This window comes from Siniperca chuatsi, linkage group LG8 (genome assembly GCF_020085105.1).
Source record: "Siniperca chuatsi isolate FFG_IHB_CAS linkage group LG8, ASM2008510v1, whole genome shotgun sequence".
Taxonomy (NCBI): Eukaryota; Metazoa; Chordata; class Actinopteri; order Centrarchiformes; family Sinipercidae; genus Siniperca; species Siniperca chuatsi.
In genome coordinates, this window is record NC_058049.1 from 22,869,241 (window position 1) to 22,891,221 (window position 21,981).

Here is a 21,981-nt window from a genome sequence, read left to right on the forward strand (position 1 = left end):
AAAGTCAGTAATAATCCCTCATTGCACAGGAAAACTGCATGCAAACACAACTTTGGTAAGTGCATTAGATCAAAGGTGACCCAGGATGCTGGTCTGTAAACTATGATGTATGTTTACAGTTTGGGTAATAATTTTACTGCTCACCTTTATTTTCTCTTCCAAATAAATGTGGCTAACCTGGAACTTTGCTTAAAATCTGTATGATTGTCTGACTGTGCATGTTTCTTGCCCCTTCTGTTGAGTACGATGTTATTAATACCAATAGGAATGATGGCCAAAACTACAAAAATAAAACCCAAGTCGTAATAAACTGGAATCATCCTTTAATCTTCAGAACACAGGACATGTACACACACGCACTCTAATGTAATAAGCCTTTCAAAACTCCCTGCTCTGACAGGGACAAACATTTGTACCCATATGATTACAAGCAGAGCTGCTGCAGTGTTTACCATGTGGATCAGGTTCCTGATAGGCTTTTGATGAGATTTTTCAAGAAAATGCAGTTTGTGTTACAGACATTCAGACAATTCCTTCGAAACATGGACACATTCAAACTCTCTCTCTTGCTCTGTGTGTGTGCTCATGTGTTTGATCAGATGCTCGTAGTGGCCTAATACTCATTTCTCAGTGGCTCCCATGTTGTGCTGATGACGTGAGATGTGGACATCGATGGGGTTTTTCATTCTGTTTACATAAACGCCTGATATTTATGCAGATTGACTATTCACATGGGAGATAATCCCATATCTGATGACCATACAACAGAGCCAAGCACATTTATGCTTCAGCTTCCCTTTAGATCTCAACATCAATGGACTGGATTAACATCTGACAAAAGACGGACTGCACTTGATTGCATATTTCATGTGCAGTAAAACTGTTTATGTCTCAGCCATTTGTGCAGAAATCAGATTACACAAATATTTTTACTACAAATCATCACTATACTGGGACAAAATAACAGGAACGCCTCACAATATGATGCAATATAATACAATAGTCCTGCAATAAAAACTCCCTTTGTGAAGTTTAAAATATTAAATTGAGAGCTCACTCAACTTTATGGTAACGTTTGAGGTTTCAATTTATGGTGTTTATGTATCAATTTTCATTATATTGTAAGCTGTTCCTGTTATTTTGTCTAACCACTTGTCTATGCATTTGCAAACATGTTAGAAACAAATGAACTGTTTCCTGTTGCTAATGTAAGAACGAATTTACAGCCATGCTAGCAGCTCTGTGAGGCTATACTTAGGCAAGGCGGTGCTTTGAGCTAAATGTTAACATCAACATGCTAACATGCTCACAATAACAATATTAAAATGGTGATGTATGGCAGTTATAGTGTTTACCATATGTTCACCATCTTAGTTTAACATGTCAGCATGCTAACATTTGCCAATTAGCACTAAAAGACAAAGTAAAGCTGAGGCTGATGGACATAAAAGTATTGGACAAACTGAAATTTTGACCTGATTGTGGCGCTAGATCAAACGTTAATGGCTCACCAAGTTATTACAGTTCATTTTGTGGAAATCGATCCAATAGTTGTTAAGATATTTAAGTCATTTAAGTCAATCTCATGGTGGTACTAGAAGAAAAGTCAGAGGATCACCAAATATGGTAGGGTTCATCATTTGGGGACCATGAATGACTGCACAATATTTCATGGCAACCCATCCAATACGTGTCAAGACATTTTACTCAAGTTAAGAGATCACTAAAGTTATTAGGATACATCATCTGGAAACCATGCATTTCTATACAACATTTTGTGTCATTCCATCTAGTAGATGTAAGATTATATTATTAAAGATGTTAGACTAAGTGTCTAGAGTCAGGGGATCAGCAAGTCATTAGGATTTATCCTCAGGGCCCATGAATGTCTGTACAAAATATCATATGACATTCCATCCCAGAGTTGTTGAGGTGTCAAAGTGGTGGACTGACCGACCAACCATCCATAAAGCAATGATGCTACTGTGATAAAAACATATCTGCCAGTACAGAAGAACAATATGTTTGTTTTGTTTTTTACATTTCACCAAAGAGGCAAAACCTCAAACTTGCTTTATAATACTGCTAAATGTTTATTGACTATACGCAGTATTTCATGGTCGTAGCTGCTCTGAGCTGGCATGTTGTAAACAACCTCTGAAGGCACTGGAGAAAGTGATGTTGTTTAGTTAAAAGCAGTTTTACAAGGTCTCCACCTCCCCGCCAGTTAAAAGACCACCAGCTCTGGATGTTGCAGGGCTAAAAGCAAATGGACTAATTAACCATCTGATATGAGAGAGTAGGCCACAACTCAGAGATAATTACTTTCCTCTGCCCTGTTTATATGCAGAGTGTATGAGGACAGGCCAACAATGAGATAGTATGTGTAATGTTCCTGGAAGTCAACCAGGAGAGTGCCATGCTGATTAAAAACTGCAGTATTTCAGTCTCATGATGTCGTCTGTGTGTTTGAGCGTCGTGTACAGTATGTTCAGAGCTGCAGGCTGAAGAATGTGTACATTATTGTCCTTTATATATATTCAGCTCCACATTCAGGACATGGGTCACTCACATACGGGTCTTTACAAGTCCTAGGAGGCTCTTTTATCCTGCACACGTTTTCCATTTGAATGAACATTATTCTCCTTTTGGCTCAAACAGTGAACACAATCAATGGTTCTTCCAGCTTGTACTGACCCACTTTCTAACCACGAATCAGTCCCAGCCCACAGTATGCGAGACTGTGTCATAAAATATAGGGGCTACACTCTCCAACAGTGAGGGGAACATGGGACCCCTCCAAAGAATCAACTTCCTTCCAGCTTTAATCCCCCTGATGTATCATTCCTCCACTCCTAAGTGCTCCGTGACGATGGCCCTGTGAAATGCAACTATGCAGCGGAAATGTGTCATTTCTCACGTTGTCAGTGTTGATCAGAGTATCAGCAGATACAGAGACAGTCTGGCAGGGAGACCCTTGCCTTTGTGCCTCTGTGAGGCTAAACTAAACACCAAAAGAAAAAAAAAATCTCAGAGCCGGTCGCCTCAGCTTCTAAAACAACGTTTTCTCACGCCTAAAGCAGCTGATGTCATGACTTAACCGTAGCCAAGTTTAAAGTGAACTGTGCACTATAAATGGATGAAGAACGGCTTTCTCCTTCGATTATTGCTTCTCGACTTGGAATCTTTAAACATTGCACGACTGTGAGGAGCCATGGACATTTTTGTGCATGCTTACACTGTGTAACAAATCACTGAGGTCCTGTCTGAGTGTTGTGCCCTGTATATGCATATGTGTGTTAAAGCTGACAAGCGTACATCGACATGCTTTCCTCGGCTGTGACATTGAGTTGACGATATTCTGCCGATGCCAGTCTGACAAGGCTTGCTTTTTTCTTAATGGGAACTTCACTGTAACTGTGACACTGCATTAATACTTTCATTTTGTAAAAACTGGGCAAGTGAGCTCCCTTGTGGAGAGACATATTCTGGAGTCAGCGCTCCTAAATTAGAACATATTATTTTGATGATGTGTTCTTGTTCTGAGGAGATGAGTTTGTTTTTCTGAACATCTGTTTAACTTCCCAGAGTATCGGGTTTCTCCTCTGAACAGCTAATCTCACAGGAGATGGTTGAGCTAGTGGCAAAATAGAGCAATTATGTGATTGGTCTTTGATTACAGAGCGTTTCCCACTCATTTGTCAGATGAGTTTGCCATTTGGAGGGTCAGACCTCCTGGGATTATTCTCACAGCCTCTTCTTGGCTATATGACACTCTTTGGAGAGATACATTTGGAATCCCATGGATATGAAAGACATCTTTGTTGAAGATTTTTATGAATCCCTATCGGCAAAACACAATTATTTCATCTTACACTGTTAAAATTGCTCTGTCTTTTGACGACTGACAAACATCTTCATATCGCGTGCCAAAGCTTTTATTTTTTAGCACCTTATAAAAAAGGTTTTAGCTTTACTTCCATCGTTCGTATCTCTCCCTGTTTGTTGCCTTTCTTTCCATCTCCCCAGCTGTGTTGAGTTGTGTATGACAGACTCCAGCTCTGTCGCCCTTCCCTCTTCCAGCCCCCTCCTTTTCCCCCTCTCCTAAACCCCTAGATCCCCCTCCTCTCCTCTCAGCTTCCCAGTCTAATTGAAGCCAGAACCTGGGAAAATCCTGCAGGTAGGACAGGAATCCAGGGTGGAAAATAAACCAGATCCCGAGCGCCACAAATTCCATCACGCAGTCTCACTTCCTCCGAGCCACCAGAGCCTGGGCAGCATGTGCTCAACACCTCGTGCATGCTCGTACAGAATACACTCTTCAATATATAACTCACGCACACACTTAAGCTAGGACAGTTTTTACTGTGCACACTTGCTTAATCTTGTACATACATAGTTAGGAACAGCAGATACATTTCCAGCTCATATACAACAGTGACATATAGGCATACCAGTGGCTATAAACAAGCAACACTTCAAATACTCTTTGAATGCATGAATAAATACAGTGCTATGTGTATTAAAATTACAGTAGAGATAAAAATGGAAGCTGCTTCATGACAAGGCCAGCATGCGGTGGCCTTTTCCTACAGGGTGTGCTTACAATCTTACTAATAGACACCATGGGTGTCAGACTGGGCCTGCTGTTTTGTAAACTTACACTTGCTAACCTGGCCATTATTCTCACTCCAGTCAAAGAGGCTGACTTCTGTTTGATGTTATTTACTGAGGGTTTTTGAAGCGTTATTTAATATACCCCCTCAGGGCCTTCGTCCTCTCTCCTTCCTAGTTTTTATGTGTGTGAAGTACGACTGCTCTGGAAACGGAGGAGGAAGGAGGGCTGTTGTGCCGCTATATATGTGAGCGGGGATAAGCCATGAGGGTTCTTTAAATGAAGTGTGACACCTGGTGTAAACCTCTGTGGAGCTGCAGGGCGTTTGTGGAGACAGAGTTGGTATCCCTGTTTGAGCACCAGACACGCATGTTATCCTTTCGCTTTCCGGAGACTTCTGACTTCATGGTTAGTTTAGGATTTGAGGAGTTATGGTTCCTTAACTTTAGGAATCCAACTATCAGATATTACCCCCCCAGTTTTCTCCCCTGCTGGCTGGGAGGTCAGACAGAGCATGTGAGGGTCTTTTTCCTCCCAATTAGTCTGCCTGCTAATGAGGCCCAACCATCCCTTCTACCACTGCCACCCATTCCTCCTTACCTCCATACCTCCACCTCCCTCCCCCCCATCAGCCCTGAGGCCCAAGCCGGGGTCGCCTCTCACTACCCACTCCGCCCCTTTGCTCCCACACCACTACCACCCCACTGGGTGTAATTATCACGCAGCCAGCTGTCTCGGTAACCAGGAGCCACAGCACACACTGTCTTTACCTGTGGGCTTTTTTTTTTATTCTCTCAATGTAATATTTCTTTGCTGATTCTTAGCTTTTTGTTCAACTGTCAGGGAGCAGAGACATGAACAGCTGAGTCTTCCTGCTGCAGTCTCTGATCTGATCCACACATCCTGGGCTTGTTGTCACTGGGCACAGTCACGTGTTGCTGTGTAACAGGATCCCCCCCAAAGAGGTCAGGGGTCACACTTCCTGTTTCCTGTCTCTGCCAGGTCATCAGAGGGTCTCCCTGTGAGGGTCAGAGACCTCCTCTGTTCCTCCTCTGCCTTTTGTTTGGGGTGGCGGTGTTCTGGGGGGCACATCAGAGTTGAGGCTCCTCTCTGGACCTGTCAAAGTGTTAGCACCCCCTAACTTTATCATTCCCTCACGTGCACCTTGCCTTTTCATCTTGCCATAGTTCTTTTTCTCTCTTTTTTCTTGTACATCTCCCTTTTCGCCCCCATTTTGCTATTTTCTCTGTGTTTCTGTTAGCTACAAGCTGAGATAGCCGGCAGCAGAGCAGCTGCTTGAAGCCCCACAGCCCACTGAAGCTTGTGCAAACACAGGCCACTCCACCCTCTATTATCCGCTTATCCAACTGAGCGTCCGCCGGCTACCGCTAGGTGTGATCATGGGACACACAGTGACAGTCTGCTGATGTCGAAATGGAGGGTTTCTTAGCAACACATGACTCTGGGAACCAAGACGATAACGTGTAAAGCAGACGAGCAGCAGACAAAAAGAGATTGTCTGAGGGGCATAATCTGATTTAGCAACCAGCGGCCTGCGCCGGAATGGGACTTTTTAAACTAATAAACCCCATGCAAACAATCAGGCATATTCACAGACATAAGTCAAGATTTTCATTTGGTTAGCCTCAAAAAAGATTGAAAATTGTTGTCATACCATATGTATTTAATACTAGGGGGGCTTAACCCTGTGTATTCATGCCCTGCCTTGATAAGATAAGACACAGTGGTTTATTCTTCCAGATGATGAACTGGCAACAATTTATTTAATCTGCTATCTTCAATGTACATAGACTTTTCATTAGCTTTCAAAGATTATCCACCGGACGAATAAAGTCCCTGCAAACAAAGTCTAAACATTCATTAAAGTTTCAGTCCAAACTAGAGAAATCTGGAATTAGCCTGAATAGTCAGAAAGGTGGAGTGGACACACACCCAGTTTAACACAGGACTGGAGAGCTCCCTTTTTGTGTGTTATGTTCCAACTGGAATTAACATCAGGAAATTAATCTTGTCTGCATTAACTGTCTGAAGCTGGGCTCCCGTTGCGTGACATACTTGACCGCAGACAGAGAGAGGAAGACAAGAGGGGAGGGGGAAAAAACAGAGAAGAATGAGAGATAATCGGTCCCCCTCCTCTTTACATTTCAGATTCAATAAAAGTTGAGAAATGAGCTGCGGAGAGTGGGTGTGACTGCAGGGCAGGCTGTGTTGTCCGAAACGCCACTCTGCCTCTCAGCGTGCTGAGGAGCGTTCCATGACTCCCTCGGGGGAAAGTGCCTCCTGTCATTCCTCTATCATTCCCACCCTCCTGCTTTTCTCCTGGCTCTCTCCTCCATGTCTACATATAGCACGTCTGAAAACTTGATAAAAGCGCAGCGGCTCAGTGTACATGAGGAGATTAGGTGTAAGGAAAGTCAATTTCTTTCATTTATCATGAAAAAGAATCTGTGCTGAAAAGTCATGTGATTGATTTGTCTAACACAGTGACCCGGGCATCGGCTCCTACACTGATTTAAAAATATACAATCTGCTGTACAGTATGTTTTTGGTTTTACTGGAGCTCTGGGATAAATAGGAGACAATTAGAGCCACTGTGTAAAATGTAACAGTTTATTATTTTTAACCAGAGCTCTGGATGCCTTAAGTATGCCTGTTACATGATAATATAAAAAGACTGATTACTTCACTCACTTGAGAACCAGTTTCTTTGGCACTATAAAAATTAAAGGGTAACTTCAGTTTGGTACAATTTGGGTCTCATTTTCTTAGTTTTGGCCACATTTTCTATTGGGGTTAATAAGATTATATTCACCAAGTAAATCAATGAGATTTGGGAATGGCAACGATGCTAAAAATAATTCTAACGGGGCAAGAAACACAAGCAGTCAGACAATTAGACAGGTTGTAAACAAAACCCCGGGTTAGCCAAACTTATTTGGAAGAGAAACAAAGGCGAACAGTAAAGTTTTTATCCAAACTGTTTGTTTGGGTAAATCCATCAGTTTACAGATAGACTTCCTGGTGAGCCTTCTGTACTTGCTGTAGTTGTGCTTGTACAGTTTTTCTGTGCAATGAGGGATTATTACCAACATCTGAGGTTTGCTCAGTTTTGGTTTACTTCCAAAGTAAGTGGTTTAGATAATTCAGCTAAACTGTTAGCTTGAATACAACCTATCTGATTGTCTAAACACGCATTTCTTGCCCTACTTTGTTATAACAATATTTCCCTGTTTTCAGATCTCAGCAATTGCCAAATGATGATGACAAAACTAACTGTAATGGCTAACATGTTAGCAAACAGTCTCCTGTTTACACATCCAGCAGATACGGAGCAACATTAGCGTTCATTTTAGAGTTGTGTTTCTGGCCACCTGATGAATTTACGTCCAATATTCATTATCCTTTTATGTCCACTTTGTCTCCACCAACTCCTGAGGGAAATACCTGGCTCTTAGCCGCTAAATGCTCCACTGTGTTCACTAGCTAGCTGCTAACTTTTTCTGTATGGCATTGGTGCTGGGCAGGTAGTGCACAATGAGTATTTAGGGCTTTTTTGCTGAAAACAACTGCCTTCTGTGGCAGCTGAGGATGATAAAAACCAAAACAATGAGCTAAAAGATGCTAAAAAGCTCTGTAGAGCTGAGGGGAACTGCGTGGTGATCATTTTTTGTCACTAAATATGACCCATTTCACATTACACATCCGACCAAATATAAAATATTGATTAAAGCAGTATACTGTATGACTATAAACCCAAAAATCAGGTCAGCAGTAGTTTTCATCACTGTTATACTAAAAATAGCATGTGTTGATTCTGCACCTTCAACTCAGAGCAATTACAGAAACCATCAACATGAGATGGTGAAACCATGGCTTTTGTTATGAGCGTATGGTAAGTAGTGGTCTGGGAACCGAAGCCTGAAGTTCTGTAGATTAGATTTGTAGACAAGATGTGTTGAGGCATTGATAGAACCATTCATAGCAGCAGATTCCGTCTGGGCCGAGTCATGAGCAGCTTGTCCAGACAAGTCCTGTGCGTGGAGAGGAAGACATAACGGGGCCTGATCCCAATCACACACTGACAAGAAGCCCAGTTTTTCTATACGCTTTCTGTCTTCATTACTCATCTCGTTCCTGTTTCATTCCCAACACCACTCATTCACTTCAACAGTTCCTACATTTATACTAAGATATTTGTGTCCTCATCTTCAGATTTTGCCCTTTTTTCTGTGATTTATGGTCATATGTAAAGCAGGCTCTTACTGCCAGCTCATGACCACAGCTGATGATCAGCGAGTGCAGGTTGATTTCTATCAGTGCAGGTCAACCAGTGGCTGGGTTCTGGGGCTCAGTTGCATCTGCCTTGTCGAACAGTGACCCTCTGTGGAGTTCATGTCATGTGTGGGAGGCAGTGACAGACTTGCGGTTTCTGTGTCTCTGTCTGGGCTGGCCTGTATTGAGCAATAGGCCACATGTTTGGGCTTTGTGTTCAGCCTTTGAGCCGGTGTTTCCTTGGTGTGACTTGTGCTTTTGTGTTAAGGGGAGGTGAACCCTGTGGCCTGTGGGATGCCTATAGCCGCCCTGATTACATGTTCTGTGTGTCCAGCTGTCTGCTCAAGCCAGTTCTCGATGCATCTCTCGAAACACAGAGGAGAGGGAACGGAAGAGTGAGAGTGTCAGCCCTCCTTTCTTAATGGAAAACATACAGAGCATTTCTCCCAAAAAAAATGTCTCTTTTATTTGTTTCCTCCCTGCTTCCTTTTGCTTTGGGTTTTTTTTTAATCACAGAAGATTCCAGCCCAGAGCGACTTGAGGTTTCTCCCTCTTGTGGTAAATCTGGAGGCTCTTGCCGGATCACGCTGTGGCTAAGCCATGCCAAAAGCGCAGCGTCACTTTCGACACAAACATACACCCCACCCCTCCCCGCCACCGCACCGTGGCAGAGGCAGTCAGCCAGTGGGCAGAAGCCACAGCGCCCTGCCACCGAGGCTCAGAGAGAGGTACTGCCCTGCCACCCCCCTGTGGAGAAGGCTCGCTGCTATGGCTCATTTAGGTCACTGCTATGATTATGCAGCCAATTATTTTTTTCTAATTCCCAAAAAACTATTTCTTATTATTTTTTCATCTGCCGTTCATCTGCTGCTATGTATAGTATGTATCTTCTTGATCCTACTTCCCTCACGTGTGTCTGAAACTGGATTTTAATTCCAAAATGCAAAACTCTCAGATGCTGTTGTGTTTTTAGCCATGCTAGCAGCTCTAGCGATGGCAGTGTTGGTCAGTCACCACTTTGGTTCGGACTGAAATATCTCAATAATTATCACAGGGATTGCCATGAAATTTTGTACAGATTTTCATGGTCCCCAGAGAATGAATCCTAATTACTCCTAGCATCAGCATGAGGATGACATTTTTGAGTTCCACTGAAATGCCTTGACAACGATCAGATGGATTGCCGTGAAAGGCAAATTTTTCACTTATCCAGTGAAATATTTCAACATCTACTTGATGAATTCAGAGGCTGACACTTGGTACAGACATTCGTGTTCCCCTTAGAATTCAATTGTAATGATTTTGGTGATCTCCTGACTTAATCATCTAGCGCCATCATCAGGTCAAAATATTAGTTTGTCCAATAATTTGGATTATGACCAAATATTTGCAAAACGAATGACATTCCCATCATCCTCAGCTGTACTTTGTATTTACAGCTAATTAGCAAATGTTAGCATGCTAAAATGCTAAACTAAGATGGTGAACATTGTAAACATTATACCTGCTAAACATCGCATGTTAGCATTGTCATTGTGAGCATGTTAGCATACTGACATTAGCATTTAGCTCAAAGCGCTAAGTACAGCCTCACAGAGCCACTAGCATGGCTGTATACTCTTATAGTCTTGTTTTTTCTAAGTATACTGTGAATCAGCATTTATGTGTTGAGGGGAGTTGATGTGTATGCTGGCAGGTGGTGAATAACACATGGCAATGTTCACACAGACTGAGCTCTAAAGAGGGGCACAACAGTTGCTGTCAATGTTTTTCCCCTCGCTCCTCATACCTTTTTTTAGGTTTTGTTCTAAAATACCCCGAACCACATCTTTCTCTCCCTGCTTTACAAGTGTTTGTTTGCCTTTTAATTGGTTAGCGAGGTGCACCTCCCCTCCCAAAGTCCAACTGTGTTGCCAGGATACAGACCATGAGAAGGAATTTCAGGACCTCAGTAAATCTACGAAGGACTCTGGCAAATTCAGGCAAACATGGTTCTGTCTTTAACAGAACTGTTCAGTACATTAAACACCAATTCATCATGTGGAGAGTTTGTTTCCGGGACATGTTTTAGTGTGACACCTGAGGGCTCTGCTCTGGTGGCGCTTTGCTAGACAACCTCAAACAGAAGTCAAAATGTTCCTATGGATCAGCTGTCCAATCTGTGCCTTACTGTTTGTCCATCCTTCAGTCCAAGTGACCAGGCTTTTAGAAATGTTGTGGTCATCGTGCGTGTATGGTCTCAATGTTGGGAAATGAATGAGGGTTTGTTGGGCAGCCATGCTGGGAACAAGGTGATGTGTGTTCCCTCTCTAAACTTTAGAGTTTATGTCACTTGTAAAACCCAGATTGACTGGTTTATATATGCAGGCGAAGGGAACAGGGTTGTTTATCTTCAGACTGACGTAATTCTGTGATTAGCTCTGGGCTTTTATACCTCCGCTCTCTGTCTCACACACACACACACACAAACACACAGTCTGATCCCAGGCAGACGCCGCAGCTGACCTGAGACAAGGCACATATGAACTCAATTTTCTCCCATAGACAGCCAAAACAACCAAAAACAACAACAAAAAATGCATGCTGACGTACGCAGATCGGAAGGAAATCAATAAAAAACAAACAAGGAGGCAGGGCGGTGAGATGAAATGAGGCTCGGAGGGCAGGCAGCTGGAATTTAGCACATCTGTTACCTTGGCAAGGCTCTCAATCATGTGTGATGTTGTGGAGGCCGAAAGATGGTCAGAGAGCGGCCATGTAGGTTGTCTTCAAGATCGCTCACATGTTTTCCACCCGCGGATACAAGACAGGAGAGATTTGTTTTTATTTCGGTGTTGTTCTTAAACTACACAACAAAAAAGTACTGTCAAAGTTGTCTTTAAGTTGACATTTTCCTCCCAATTTTAGTAATAGAATGTATAAAGTTTGCTATTTTCCCTCCTTTTACACTTAGTCAAGAGAAATTAAAAGATTTTTAATGAAATTGCTTTACAGCTCTTGGACATTTCTGTATTATTTACGAGTTGATTATTTTACCACAGTCCTCAATAAACACTTCTGGTATGTGCACAACACATGAGCTTCTGTAAATCACATGAGAAAATATTGGAGTTGAACAACAATTGCTTTTACAGCCCTGAGGCCAAAATGGATTAAGATTCTGTTACATACTGCATGTTTTTTTTAGCCTTCTTCATACGATTATCTGTTTTTTTAGCATTGTTTTATCTGTTGCCTGATTTGTATTATTTTGTCTGCAACTTTTTATGCTGCCATGTTGACCAGGTCTCCCTTGCAAAAGAGGTTTCCAATCTAAAACGGGGCTTAACTGGTTCAATAAAATAAAAAGTGGAATAAGTCTGAATATTACAGACATTAACATAAATTTTTCTTTATCTTTCTTCATACTTTCTCATTTTAGATCTTGAGGCCTTGATATCCACTTGGACAGAGTTTGTTATGTGGTGTTATTGTATCCCTGTTGCCCTGAGACAACCACTCAAGACAATGATGTTTGCCAGTAACAACACAATCGCACCAGTCTGCTTGCCCCACTGTTTCTTTTTCTACCAGTAAATTACATGGAGCGACAGCCACAACCCTTTGAATGAATCACGTTTGGACAAAAATAACAAAACTGGCACCGATAACAAAACTGTTTTCCTGCCTGGTGATTATAATTAGAGTTTGGTAAATACCAGCACTTTTAGATCTCACCGAGTTTTTGTCTGGAATTCCCCTCATACTGTTATAATCATACAGTACACGCTCAGATCAAGAGACACCCCTTATTTATTTTCACAGCTTTGTTAAACCATTAATGCACAGGCACATTGCGGCCACAGAATGATTCATGAAGAGGGCGTGGGTGGAGTGCGTTTTAACCTCATTACCTTTAACCTCTTCCTGTTTGTTCCACAGTTGCTGAGGCTGGTGACGGTATCGGAGAAGCGCTGGAGAGCTCGGTCACGTGGAGGTGGAGTGGACGGGTGGAGCGATGAGGGGGAAGAGGGATTCGAGAGCGGTGACTGTGATGATGAAGATGAGTGCGCCGGAGTGTCAGGGCTGGGGCCGCCACCGAGACGCAAACGGTTACGCATCTTTGCAGGTTAGACACATATATTCAAACTGGATCTCAAAATTAACTTTAACTGCAACTTGTGTGGTTTCAAATGAGGTGCTGCGTCCACATTGATAACTTAAAATGACTTTAAATTGCATTAATGAAACGGGCTGTGAAAAAATGTTGGGCACAAGCTATTAAGTTGTTTACGTTTAAGCCTGCTAACTAAATTGGAGCAATTTACTTTAAAACTGGTAAGTGAATGAATAGGTTCAGCTTCTTCTGCAGTGAGTCAGAGTAATCACAATCCAAAGACAGGCAGTGTGCACAGCAGAGAGGTGTTTACATGACTACTGTACATGTTGACACCACCGTGACACTATGCAGCAAGAGACATGAGACTTCCTCAGGTAGCCGCCACACCTCGACCTCTTGACCTCCCCGCTGTCAGTCCCTTGGTAACGTCAGACGTGCTCTCCGAAAGCCAAACAAAGAACAAATGAAGCTACAAACTGTTGGAAGAAAAGAAACCAAACAGTAAAAGAGGGAGAAAACAGCCAGGGAGCAGGAACAAGGGGGTTCGATACACCGACACAAAGCCAGCGCAGCTGAGCAAATACGGCAATGGGAGTAGTCTTCCAGTCGGGGATGTTGTGGCAGAGATTTGGGTTCGCCGAGCAGGGAGCGAGAGCAGGAACCCAGGGTTAACACAGGAATCCTGCAGGGCCATCACTTCCAGCAGGCTGGGCCGTGAGAGTCGGATACCCTCTCCTGCATGCTCCTGTTAGCCTGACTGTACAGTTCTGCTTCGATACACAGTCATTATACTGTCTTCTCTGGCTTACAAGCTGCTGAAGGTTGACACAGTTGGAAATTATAGCACCCTTTATAGTCTTACCCCCATCTCAATCTCAGTATCCCCTGTGTTTTCCCTTATCTGTCCTATGGATTAGCAGATCAGATGCACATTTAGGGTGTGTGCTCCTCGTGAGTGTGTGTGAGTGAGTCTGCAGGCACATATACGCCTGTTTGCGCCTGTTTGTACATTAGCCAGTCATGTTTGCAGACCTTGGAGAGCCCCTGCTCATTGGCAGATACACAGATAGCTGCTGATAGCCTGTGATGACCCAGCAAAACGCTGACCTAGCACGGCCGCTCAGCCAATTTTGGTCAAACAGGGGACTGGGGTTCAAAGGTCAACCTACAGAGCACGAGGTCTAATGGGCTGCCTGTCTGTGCGCTGCTGCTCTGAGATGGACGAGGCAGATCTGGTTTCACAAAGCCTGAAGTGGCGCAACGGTGTAGCACACACACACACACACACACACACACACACACACACACACACACACACACACACAAGAGACAGGGAAAGGTGACAGAAGCCACAACAACAAGGTGCAGACAGGACAGAGGCAGGGCTGAGACCCCCACACAGCCCGGCTGTCAACCTGCTGACCACACAGAGGATGTTCCCAAACGTACTCAATAATAGATCTGTCCTCGCTCATTCTCTACACAGATTCCATAACCTTCTGATCACTAATGCTATTCACACACAACACACACAGACACACACACTTCCCCTCCTGACCAATCAAACCCCACGCTGCACATTCCCCAGAGCATTCCAGGCCAGGGGAGCTATTCCAGGACAGGGACCCCCGACCCCCCCCCACCCACACACACACACACACACACACACACACACACACACACACACACCACCCCCACCACCCCGAACAGCCAGACACTGGACTGGTTTCAGCTCACACACCAGACGGATCACTCACTGACCTCTCTGGTGATGTGTCAGTCAATTATGTTATTTCTGAAGTTGGAACTGCAAAATTTGTCCAAAAACTGAACATATGAATATGAACAGCTTTAATTTCCAAATAATTTGAGGCTGCAACTGTTTTATTTGAGTGGGGGGAGATCTGTAGTATTCTGGTGTTTGGCTTTATACAATTTGTCTTGTAGAACACCATCACACCAGCTATAATCAATTACACATGTGATAAAAAACCACATGGTAAAGCACTGATGATGGTCTGATGATTAAATGATTTGTCTTCAGTCACTTATAGTACTATATGCACATTGTTTAAAGCAAGCCTATTTAACTATTTTTCTGAACAGTGGCTGCTGTGGCCACAAGTGTCAATTCTGGGATAATGTTATATAGTTAAACGTAGGGTGACAGAAACTCAAGTAGGGAAGAGTCATAAAGTCAGCTAACTGTTATTTATGTGGAAATATCTACCTGAAGTTAGCTAACATTAGCCACCAAAAGCTACTGGTAGCAGCAAAACCTGTGAGTGTATTGAAGTGAACAAGGGTTTGTTTTATGCTTCTAAGACTAAGAATGTTATTTGTGTTAATTCTTCTTTCCAAAGTTACATAGTGTCACTTTAAGGATTTTTTTCACTTTGCCTCTGGATGTGTTATAGCACACATTTTCAGCAGTAAGAATGAAGGTCTTTATTACACAATCAAAACTATAGAACATATTACAGAGACAGAAAATACCAGTTGCATTCAGACAAAAAAATCAAAAGCATGAAAAATGATTTTGTTTGCCAGTATAATCCCAAAATGTGTATGTGAGTACACATACAGTAATGTGTGTGTTTGGCAATATGTTTGTCTGTGTATATAGTTTTTTTTAAATCCTGTAATCTGTGATACCATATGACTGTCTTTCGCTCATGATGAGGGCTCACCTGTGTTTCTATGCTTTCATGCACACCTGGTCTCTGACTGTACGGCCTCTGTGGGAAACAAAGAACCTGCCACCATCGCCATGAAATCTGCTCAAAGATTCTCTTCATTCCCTCATCCTCACCTTTTTTTTTTCTCCCACTGTCATATCGAATTTGTACTGGAATGTTTTCAGAATACAGCTTCACAAAAGTACCGACAAATACTGAGTGATTTACTGTATAAAGTCTTAAAATGTCGCTATCAGTGTGAAAGTGAAAACCTGCCATGAGGTTAATCATTTGTTTCCAGCTGAGTTTCGGCTCTTGAAGTTTTGTAAAATAAGTGGCAACACAGTAAAATATAGCAAATCATTCAAACTAATCTCAAGGAAATGTTTCTTGACTCAAGTTAGTTCTTGAAACAAAATGATTCACATTGAGAAAATGTGGAAATAATCCACAGAAATGTCTCTTTTTATAACAGGAGTTGACCACTCAATTCTAACCCTCTTATAAATATGGCTATTTAAGAGTCTAATGCTAACTGCTAGACTAAATAACTTGTTAAAATGGGTTTTTGATGCAGTTTGGAAACATGCAGTAGTGTGAAAGCCAACAGTTGGTGGGCTATGCCACGGCCCAGCAGCCCAGAGCTCTGCCTTGTGTGTTTTCTTGCTGAGCTGGACGGGCCTTTGCTGTGTGCTGTACCTCGCCATGCTCACAGGAGCAACGTGAATAGGCCTCTTGTTATGTTCCTGCACTCAGACATTCGGTCACTGTAAGCACCCCGAAGGAAAGCTGTTCTTTTGGAAGCTCTTGAGCATTTTATCAGCGCCATGGGGTTAGCAAAATACAAAGTGGAAATATTCCTGTAATGTGAAACATGCAGCATAATGATGAGAGGCTGTACTCACCTTTCAGGTCTGCTACAAATTTTGTGGCTGGAACAAAGGAGCGAGTAAAAGAAAGAAGACGGTGATGAAAGAATGCGGGGAAAGAACAGACAGAGACAAAAACACCTTTGATAACTCTAAAGGTTGATACACTGGGAAACCTAAACATTCTTTACTCTCTACGTGGGTCGAATTGTCAGCCGTACATGCTGCCAATACGAGAACCTGGTATGTTAATTAACTGCAGCTGCGACCCCTGACCCTCTGCACCTGATAGGTGCGTCACACGGTACCGGTCCTCCACAGTAGTGTTTGCCACATGTCTTCATCAAAAAAGCCCTAATCCAGACACTGTTGGCATTAGCTCTGGCAGCTCTGGATGCATCCACCATGTATACTGTTTCCTCCTCCGTTAAGCTCCATATAGTTTCAGAATGCTGATTTTCTGAGCTACTGCGCTCATGAATGTGCTTCCAGTTAAAGAGTCGTCCATATGTGGCTGCCACAGGTTAGCGTGAGACAGAAGGAAACGGGCTCAGACGATGCAGATGTGCGAGGCGGAGTGCAGGTGTTTGGGTGGAGGAGGAATCTGGGTGCCCACATGGCCTGAGTCCTCTATGGTTTTTCAACAGCAAGCTGAGCCGGATGATAGCGAGCCACAAAAACATGCAGACTTAAAAACAAAGTGTCACTGTTTGAGGCCTACCTACATCAGGACTAAATCATCTACCAAAGTATATAGAAGAAAAGGGAACGGGTGAGTCTGTTCATCTAAAATGCTGACAGATCTACTGTGTTGCTATCAGAGATGTAGAGTTGAGTCACATGACTTGGACTCAAGTCTAACAGCAGTTACAAATTTGTTAAGTTGGGACTTGAACTGAAATAACCAGCCAGAAACATTAATTATCAATCAAAACTCTTTGAAATACCTCCAACACTGAAAAGTTTTGGTTTTGATAACATATATTGATTTGACCAAATAGGTTTCTGCAACCACTGATCTGACCGCATCATTATGATATTTTTTGTTTCCACAGGAAAAAAGAGATACAGATGAAAGAACAGATGTTGTTGCTCAGTTTAAGGTGATCTGCAGCCTCACTGCAAATCAAAATCTTCTACCTTCTAAAGGCCTACTGCTCTGATCCTTGGCTGACAAAATGATCATTCTTTAGCCGACTGAAATCTGTTTATCATTTAGATTAATAATGATGAACTTAAAGTAATGACTGTTATCCAAAATGGATATAAAACATTTCTGGAGAGATCTTTAAATTGATGAAAACGTAAAAACCGTGGGGTAGAGGAGGTGCTGAAAAGTTTAAGGGTGGTGTTGGTGGAGAGCCTGATAATGTGTAACACACAGGAACTGTTTTGATCCAATGTTCTCTACCTCCATCCCTCCTTGAGCTTATAAACAACCTCGGTAAATTCAGCCAATCCTCCTCCTTCCCCACCTCCTCCACGCCCCTCACAAAAATAATGAAGCTTGCCACCATCTGTGTAAACAGGCTTGGCTAGTAAGAGCTGCAGTCTCTCGCTCTCGTCCTTACTGGAGCCAGCCGCATGGCCCTGTGTGTCCCCAGTTATGTGGCTGAGTGTAGTAGCAGTGGAGGGGAAGATGGGAGAGGAGAGGGAAAAAAGGGAAGAGAGGAACACAGGGATAAAGTAAGTTACCCTCTCATTGGGCCCTTGTTGGTCTTCCGCCATGGAGCTTTCTCAAATCAATCTGGGGATAAAACCCTTAAGATTAGCCAGAAGGCCGGAAGAAGAGCCCTGGTTTTAATTTCTGTGGATACAAGCGCACAGAGCCGTCTGGGTTCCCATCATCTACACGAGGGGGGCCCACCAGCTTTTGATTCATTTTGTAGGCACATGCATTTTTCTGTGTTTGTGTGTGCCTCTCGGAAAAGCGTTTGTTTGCTCAAGAGCTTTATTTACATTCACAGGCACTTTTTGGACGCACTAAATTGATTCCAGGCCCATTCCTGGGTCATGTCCATCAGCTCAGCCACAGTCCACAAACACTCTGCACACAGCGGGACTATTCTCGAGGCCCGCTGCTCGTCGCCGCACTGACACACAGCAGCCATTTTGTGTGAATGTCTTAAAAGCCTGGTTGAGGGATTGGGTGGTTTGCATTTTACATGTTAACCCTCTACTTTCACCTGCTTCTCCTAAATTCTCCCTCTAGCCATTTTTTTCTCCCTGTGGCCTGCTCTCACTCTGTTTTTCCAGTCCATTCTTGAAAGTAACTCAACAATACAGCAGGATTCCTGCTGTCAATAGACTGTGAGCTGCTGGAGGAAACCACAGACTAACCACTAAAAAGGGCTCGGATAGATAGTGAAACTGCTCAACGGGAGTTCTCTGTGTGTACAGTCAGACCGGCCAAATTGTCACTCATGGCTGTATTTCTAGTCTACTTTCCATGACAGGAATGTAGGGAGAATTATGCATGTTTGTTGGCAGGGATAGTTGCACAACAAACACACATCTCAATCTGCCAGCTACATTTCCTTCACCGGACTGACTGCTGGACGCAGGAGGAGAATGTAAACAGATCTGTGTGGGATGTCAGTGTGTCCCTCATTATTAAAAGATAAAGATAGTATCCGAAGAATGTGTTCATACCATGAAGCCCCCCCCCAGGCCAAACTTGAATGCTGACCCACCGGTCATCAGCTCGGCTCCGTGCACGACCACTCCTGCCTCTCTCTCTCTCTTAATGTCAGTCTCTATCTCTCTCTCTCGCTGATAAGAACCACCATTGTTCCATCTCTCCAGAAAAACCCCTAACTCCCTGCCAACCTCTGACCCTCCGTCAGCACCGACTTCAGAGCTGCCGGGGGTTACAGGCCTTCTCTGTACACAGCAGAGCTCTCCACCATGAACCAGCTCCTTGCCCTCAGCACAGAATCAACTCTTTGTATGTTTGATTTGTTATGGTTTTTACTCTCTCTCACTCCCTCACACACTTTCCACCTTCACTGCGAGGAATTCTGAGTTCAAATTTATGCCTCTGTTTCAAGCTTTTATTTCTCTTCAAGCTCCTTCTTTCTCCATTCTACAACCATATTAGCTATTACTGGAAGTGGAGACTATAAATACATCGGAGTAAATCTAATTTGGACGGCGCAGAGAGAGGCCAATGGGTGCAACATGCTGGTCATCCCCTCACTGACACCAGCTCCCTTCACTGACCATTTTAATTAATTGGTGTCGACTTACGTTTGTCCCATCAAGCCACAATTTAGAAAGTGTCTGGGAGGGTTGGTTTCCTCCTTTTGACAGCCGGGTGTATTCCTTTCTTATCAGAGCAAACCCACACATTCAGTACTCAGTTTGGAGTTTTGCTAAACTTCCTTTAGTCTCCTAACCTCATTTAATCACTTCGGATTTCACCTTTCCTTTTAAACTTTTTAGAACTCCATTACGTCCTCAGTCCTCTTTGGCATCACGTCTCCCTGTCTTACTCTCTTGCCCCATGTGTGGGAGGATCCCTCAGCCTAGAATAACAGTGAGTGTTGTGGAGGTTGGGAGGCCAGAGCAGCTCAGAGAGCGGTGCTGTTGCAAAGGTCTGGGGTAGGGCCTCCTCTGGGCGTCCCGTTTGTCTTGGCTCGACATTCCCAGCCTCTCCGAGCGACCCTGTGGTCGGCCTGTGGGTGTGGAGGCAGACGGTCACATTCCCGCCAGCCCATGGACAAAAGCATCCTGCACCGCTCCCTCAGTTCCTTCCCAGCTCTCAATCAGCAATATCCTGGGACAAACAGCCATGACCAAGTCACAGAAGTTACAGAATGTGACCAACAAGCCAATAATCACAGTTCAACCCCGTATCTGTTACCCTCTTCAAGATAAGACTCAATCAATCCAGCAGCTCCTGTCATGTTTTTACAGAACCACTGACTTCTTTGCAGCTGTAAGGGCGGCTCCTGACAAACGGTTGGACAGACACACGTGCACACCAGTCCCTCAATTTCTAAATTTACTGAGTGCAATATTTAATTGAATAGTTTGCTCTGTGGAGATGAGACAAGTGATAAAATATTTGCTTTACCTCAGAAGCCATAATATCTTTTAAGCTGTTGAGTCTTAAAAACCTATATCAAATTTGACCAGCTTAGGTGTGTTATGTGCACATCGTCTGCCAATGTAGCAGCAATCTAAACCATCTCTCTCGTTTCATAAGAAGCACCTGTGTTTGGAGACTTAACATTCCACATACTTATCTGACCAAAAAAAGGCCTTTGTGTATAGCACACATGTACTGAATAAACTGTACTGGACCATGGAGGTACACACTCACCAGAGGGGTTATAATAATGTGTCAACTGGCTACTGATGTGTACCTACTACTACAAGTAATTCAACTGCATTTAAGAAACATGTTTACTAAAATGCGAGACAGCTCAAATGAACCGTTTCCTGTGATTTTCTGTATCATGTAATCATCACCCGTAGTTGTGGTGTGCTGGAAAATGTGGCTTTCCACTCACTGTTGCAATTTTTCTACATAGTTTGCTTGTTGTGACAACTGCAAACTGTAAACGACAAGCCTCAGGCACGGAGCACTGCTGAAAACAAAACTCCAGACTCTCTCCCCCCTCCCTCTCTTCCCTGTTCTCCTCTACACAGACAGACGGAAACACAGCACACACATATATACATTTATGCACAAACTCCAGCCACTGTTTGACCTGTTAGGGGGACCCAAACAAACATCCGCTCCCCCTGAAAACCACAGTCTGGATTTATTTTTCTGTTCTCCTGAGGAATGGTCACTAAAGAAAACATAAAGTTAAAGCTTGAATGCATCCCCGGCTGTTGATGTGCATGTGACTGAACCTACCAGCTCATTCTCAGTCCGGTGGCTTAGTGTAACTAATCAATGGGTGGACTGTTGACCTCTCCCCTGAGTCGTAACTCGAGCTCATGAGGCCACGATAAAGCTAGCAGGGGTACGCTAGCAAGGTGGCGTCCTTTGAAGAGTGATAGTCTCAAAATGGAAGGTTTGAATGTACGAGCAGGAGGAGGGCTCAGCTTTGCTGAAAGCCACAAGGGGCCACATTGGTCACATTAATCACAGTCGGGATTGTGGCCCTATTTTTAGCTGGGAGTTATCCATCTATTTACCTAATTGCCCCTGCCTGTCCACTTTCCTGGCTTCTCCCTAGAAGGCCCTGAAAGGAAAAGAGAAAAGGAAGCTAAATCTGGATTATTTCTGTCCATGTTTTCCTCTCATTCACTCTCACTCTGTCTATACTTTTCTACACACACACAGGCACAGGTGTTCATCGCTAATGATACCAGGATATTATTAGTCCCAGGCCTACATAGGAGTGTTGGGGATCTAAGTTTGCATAGTATTCAGTCCCTGTTGGGTTGTTTTTAAAGCCTGCAGAACAA

General features: G+C 43.5%; 1 protein-coding gene across 2 annotated transcripts in view; it reads left to right on the forward strand.

The window, feature by feature from the left end:
* gpc3 (glypican 3) overlaps positions 1 to 21,981 on the forward strand; it is a 99,012-nt gene that overhangs the window by 71,442 nt on the left and 5,589 nt on the right. Inside the window, exons 7-8 of one of the 2 annotated variants that reach the window (XM_044204268.1) lie at positions 12,830 to 13,016; positions 15,761 to 16,155. In XM_044204268.1, the coding sequence (XP_044060203.1) occupies positions 12,830 to 13,016; positions 15,761 to 15,966 (393 nt within the window). In that variant the 3' untranslated portion in view covers positions 15,967 to 16,155. Of the gene's footprint in view, positions 1 to 12,829; positions 13,017 to 15,760; positions 16,156 to 21,981 lie in introns of those variants that run through there. The other variant, XM_044204269.1, reaches the window with a different exon arrangement.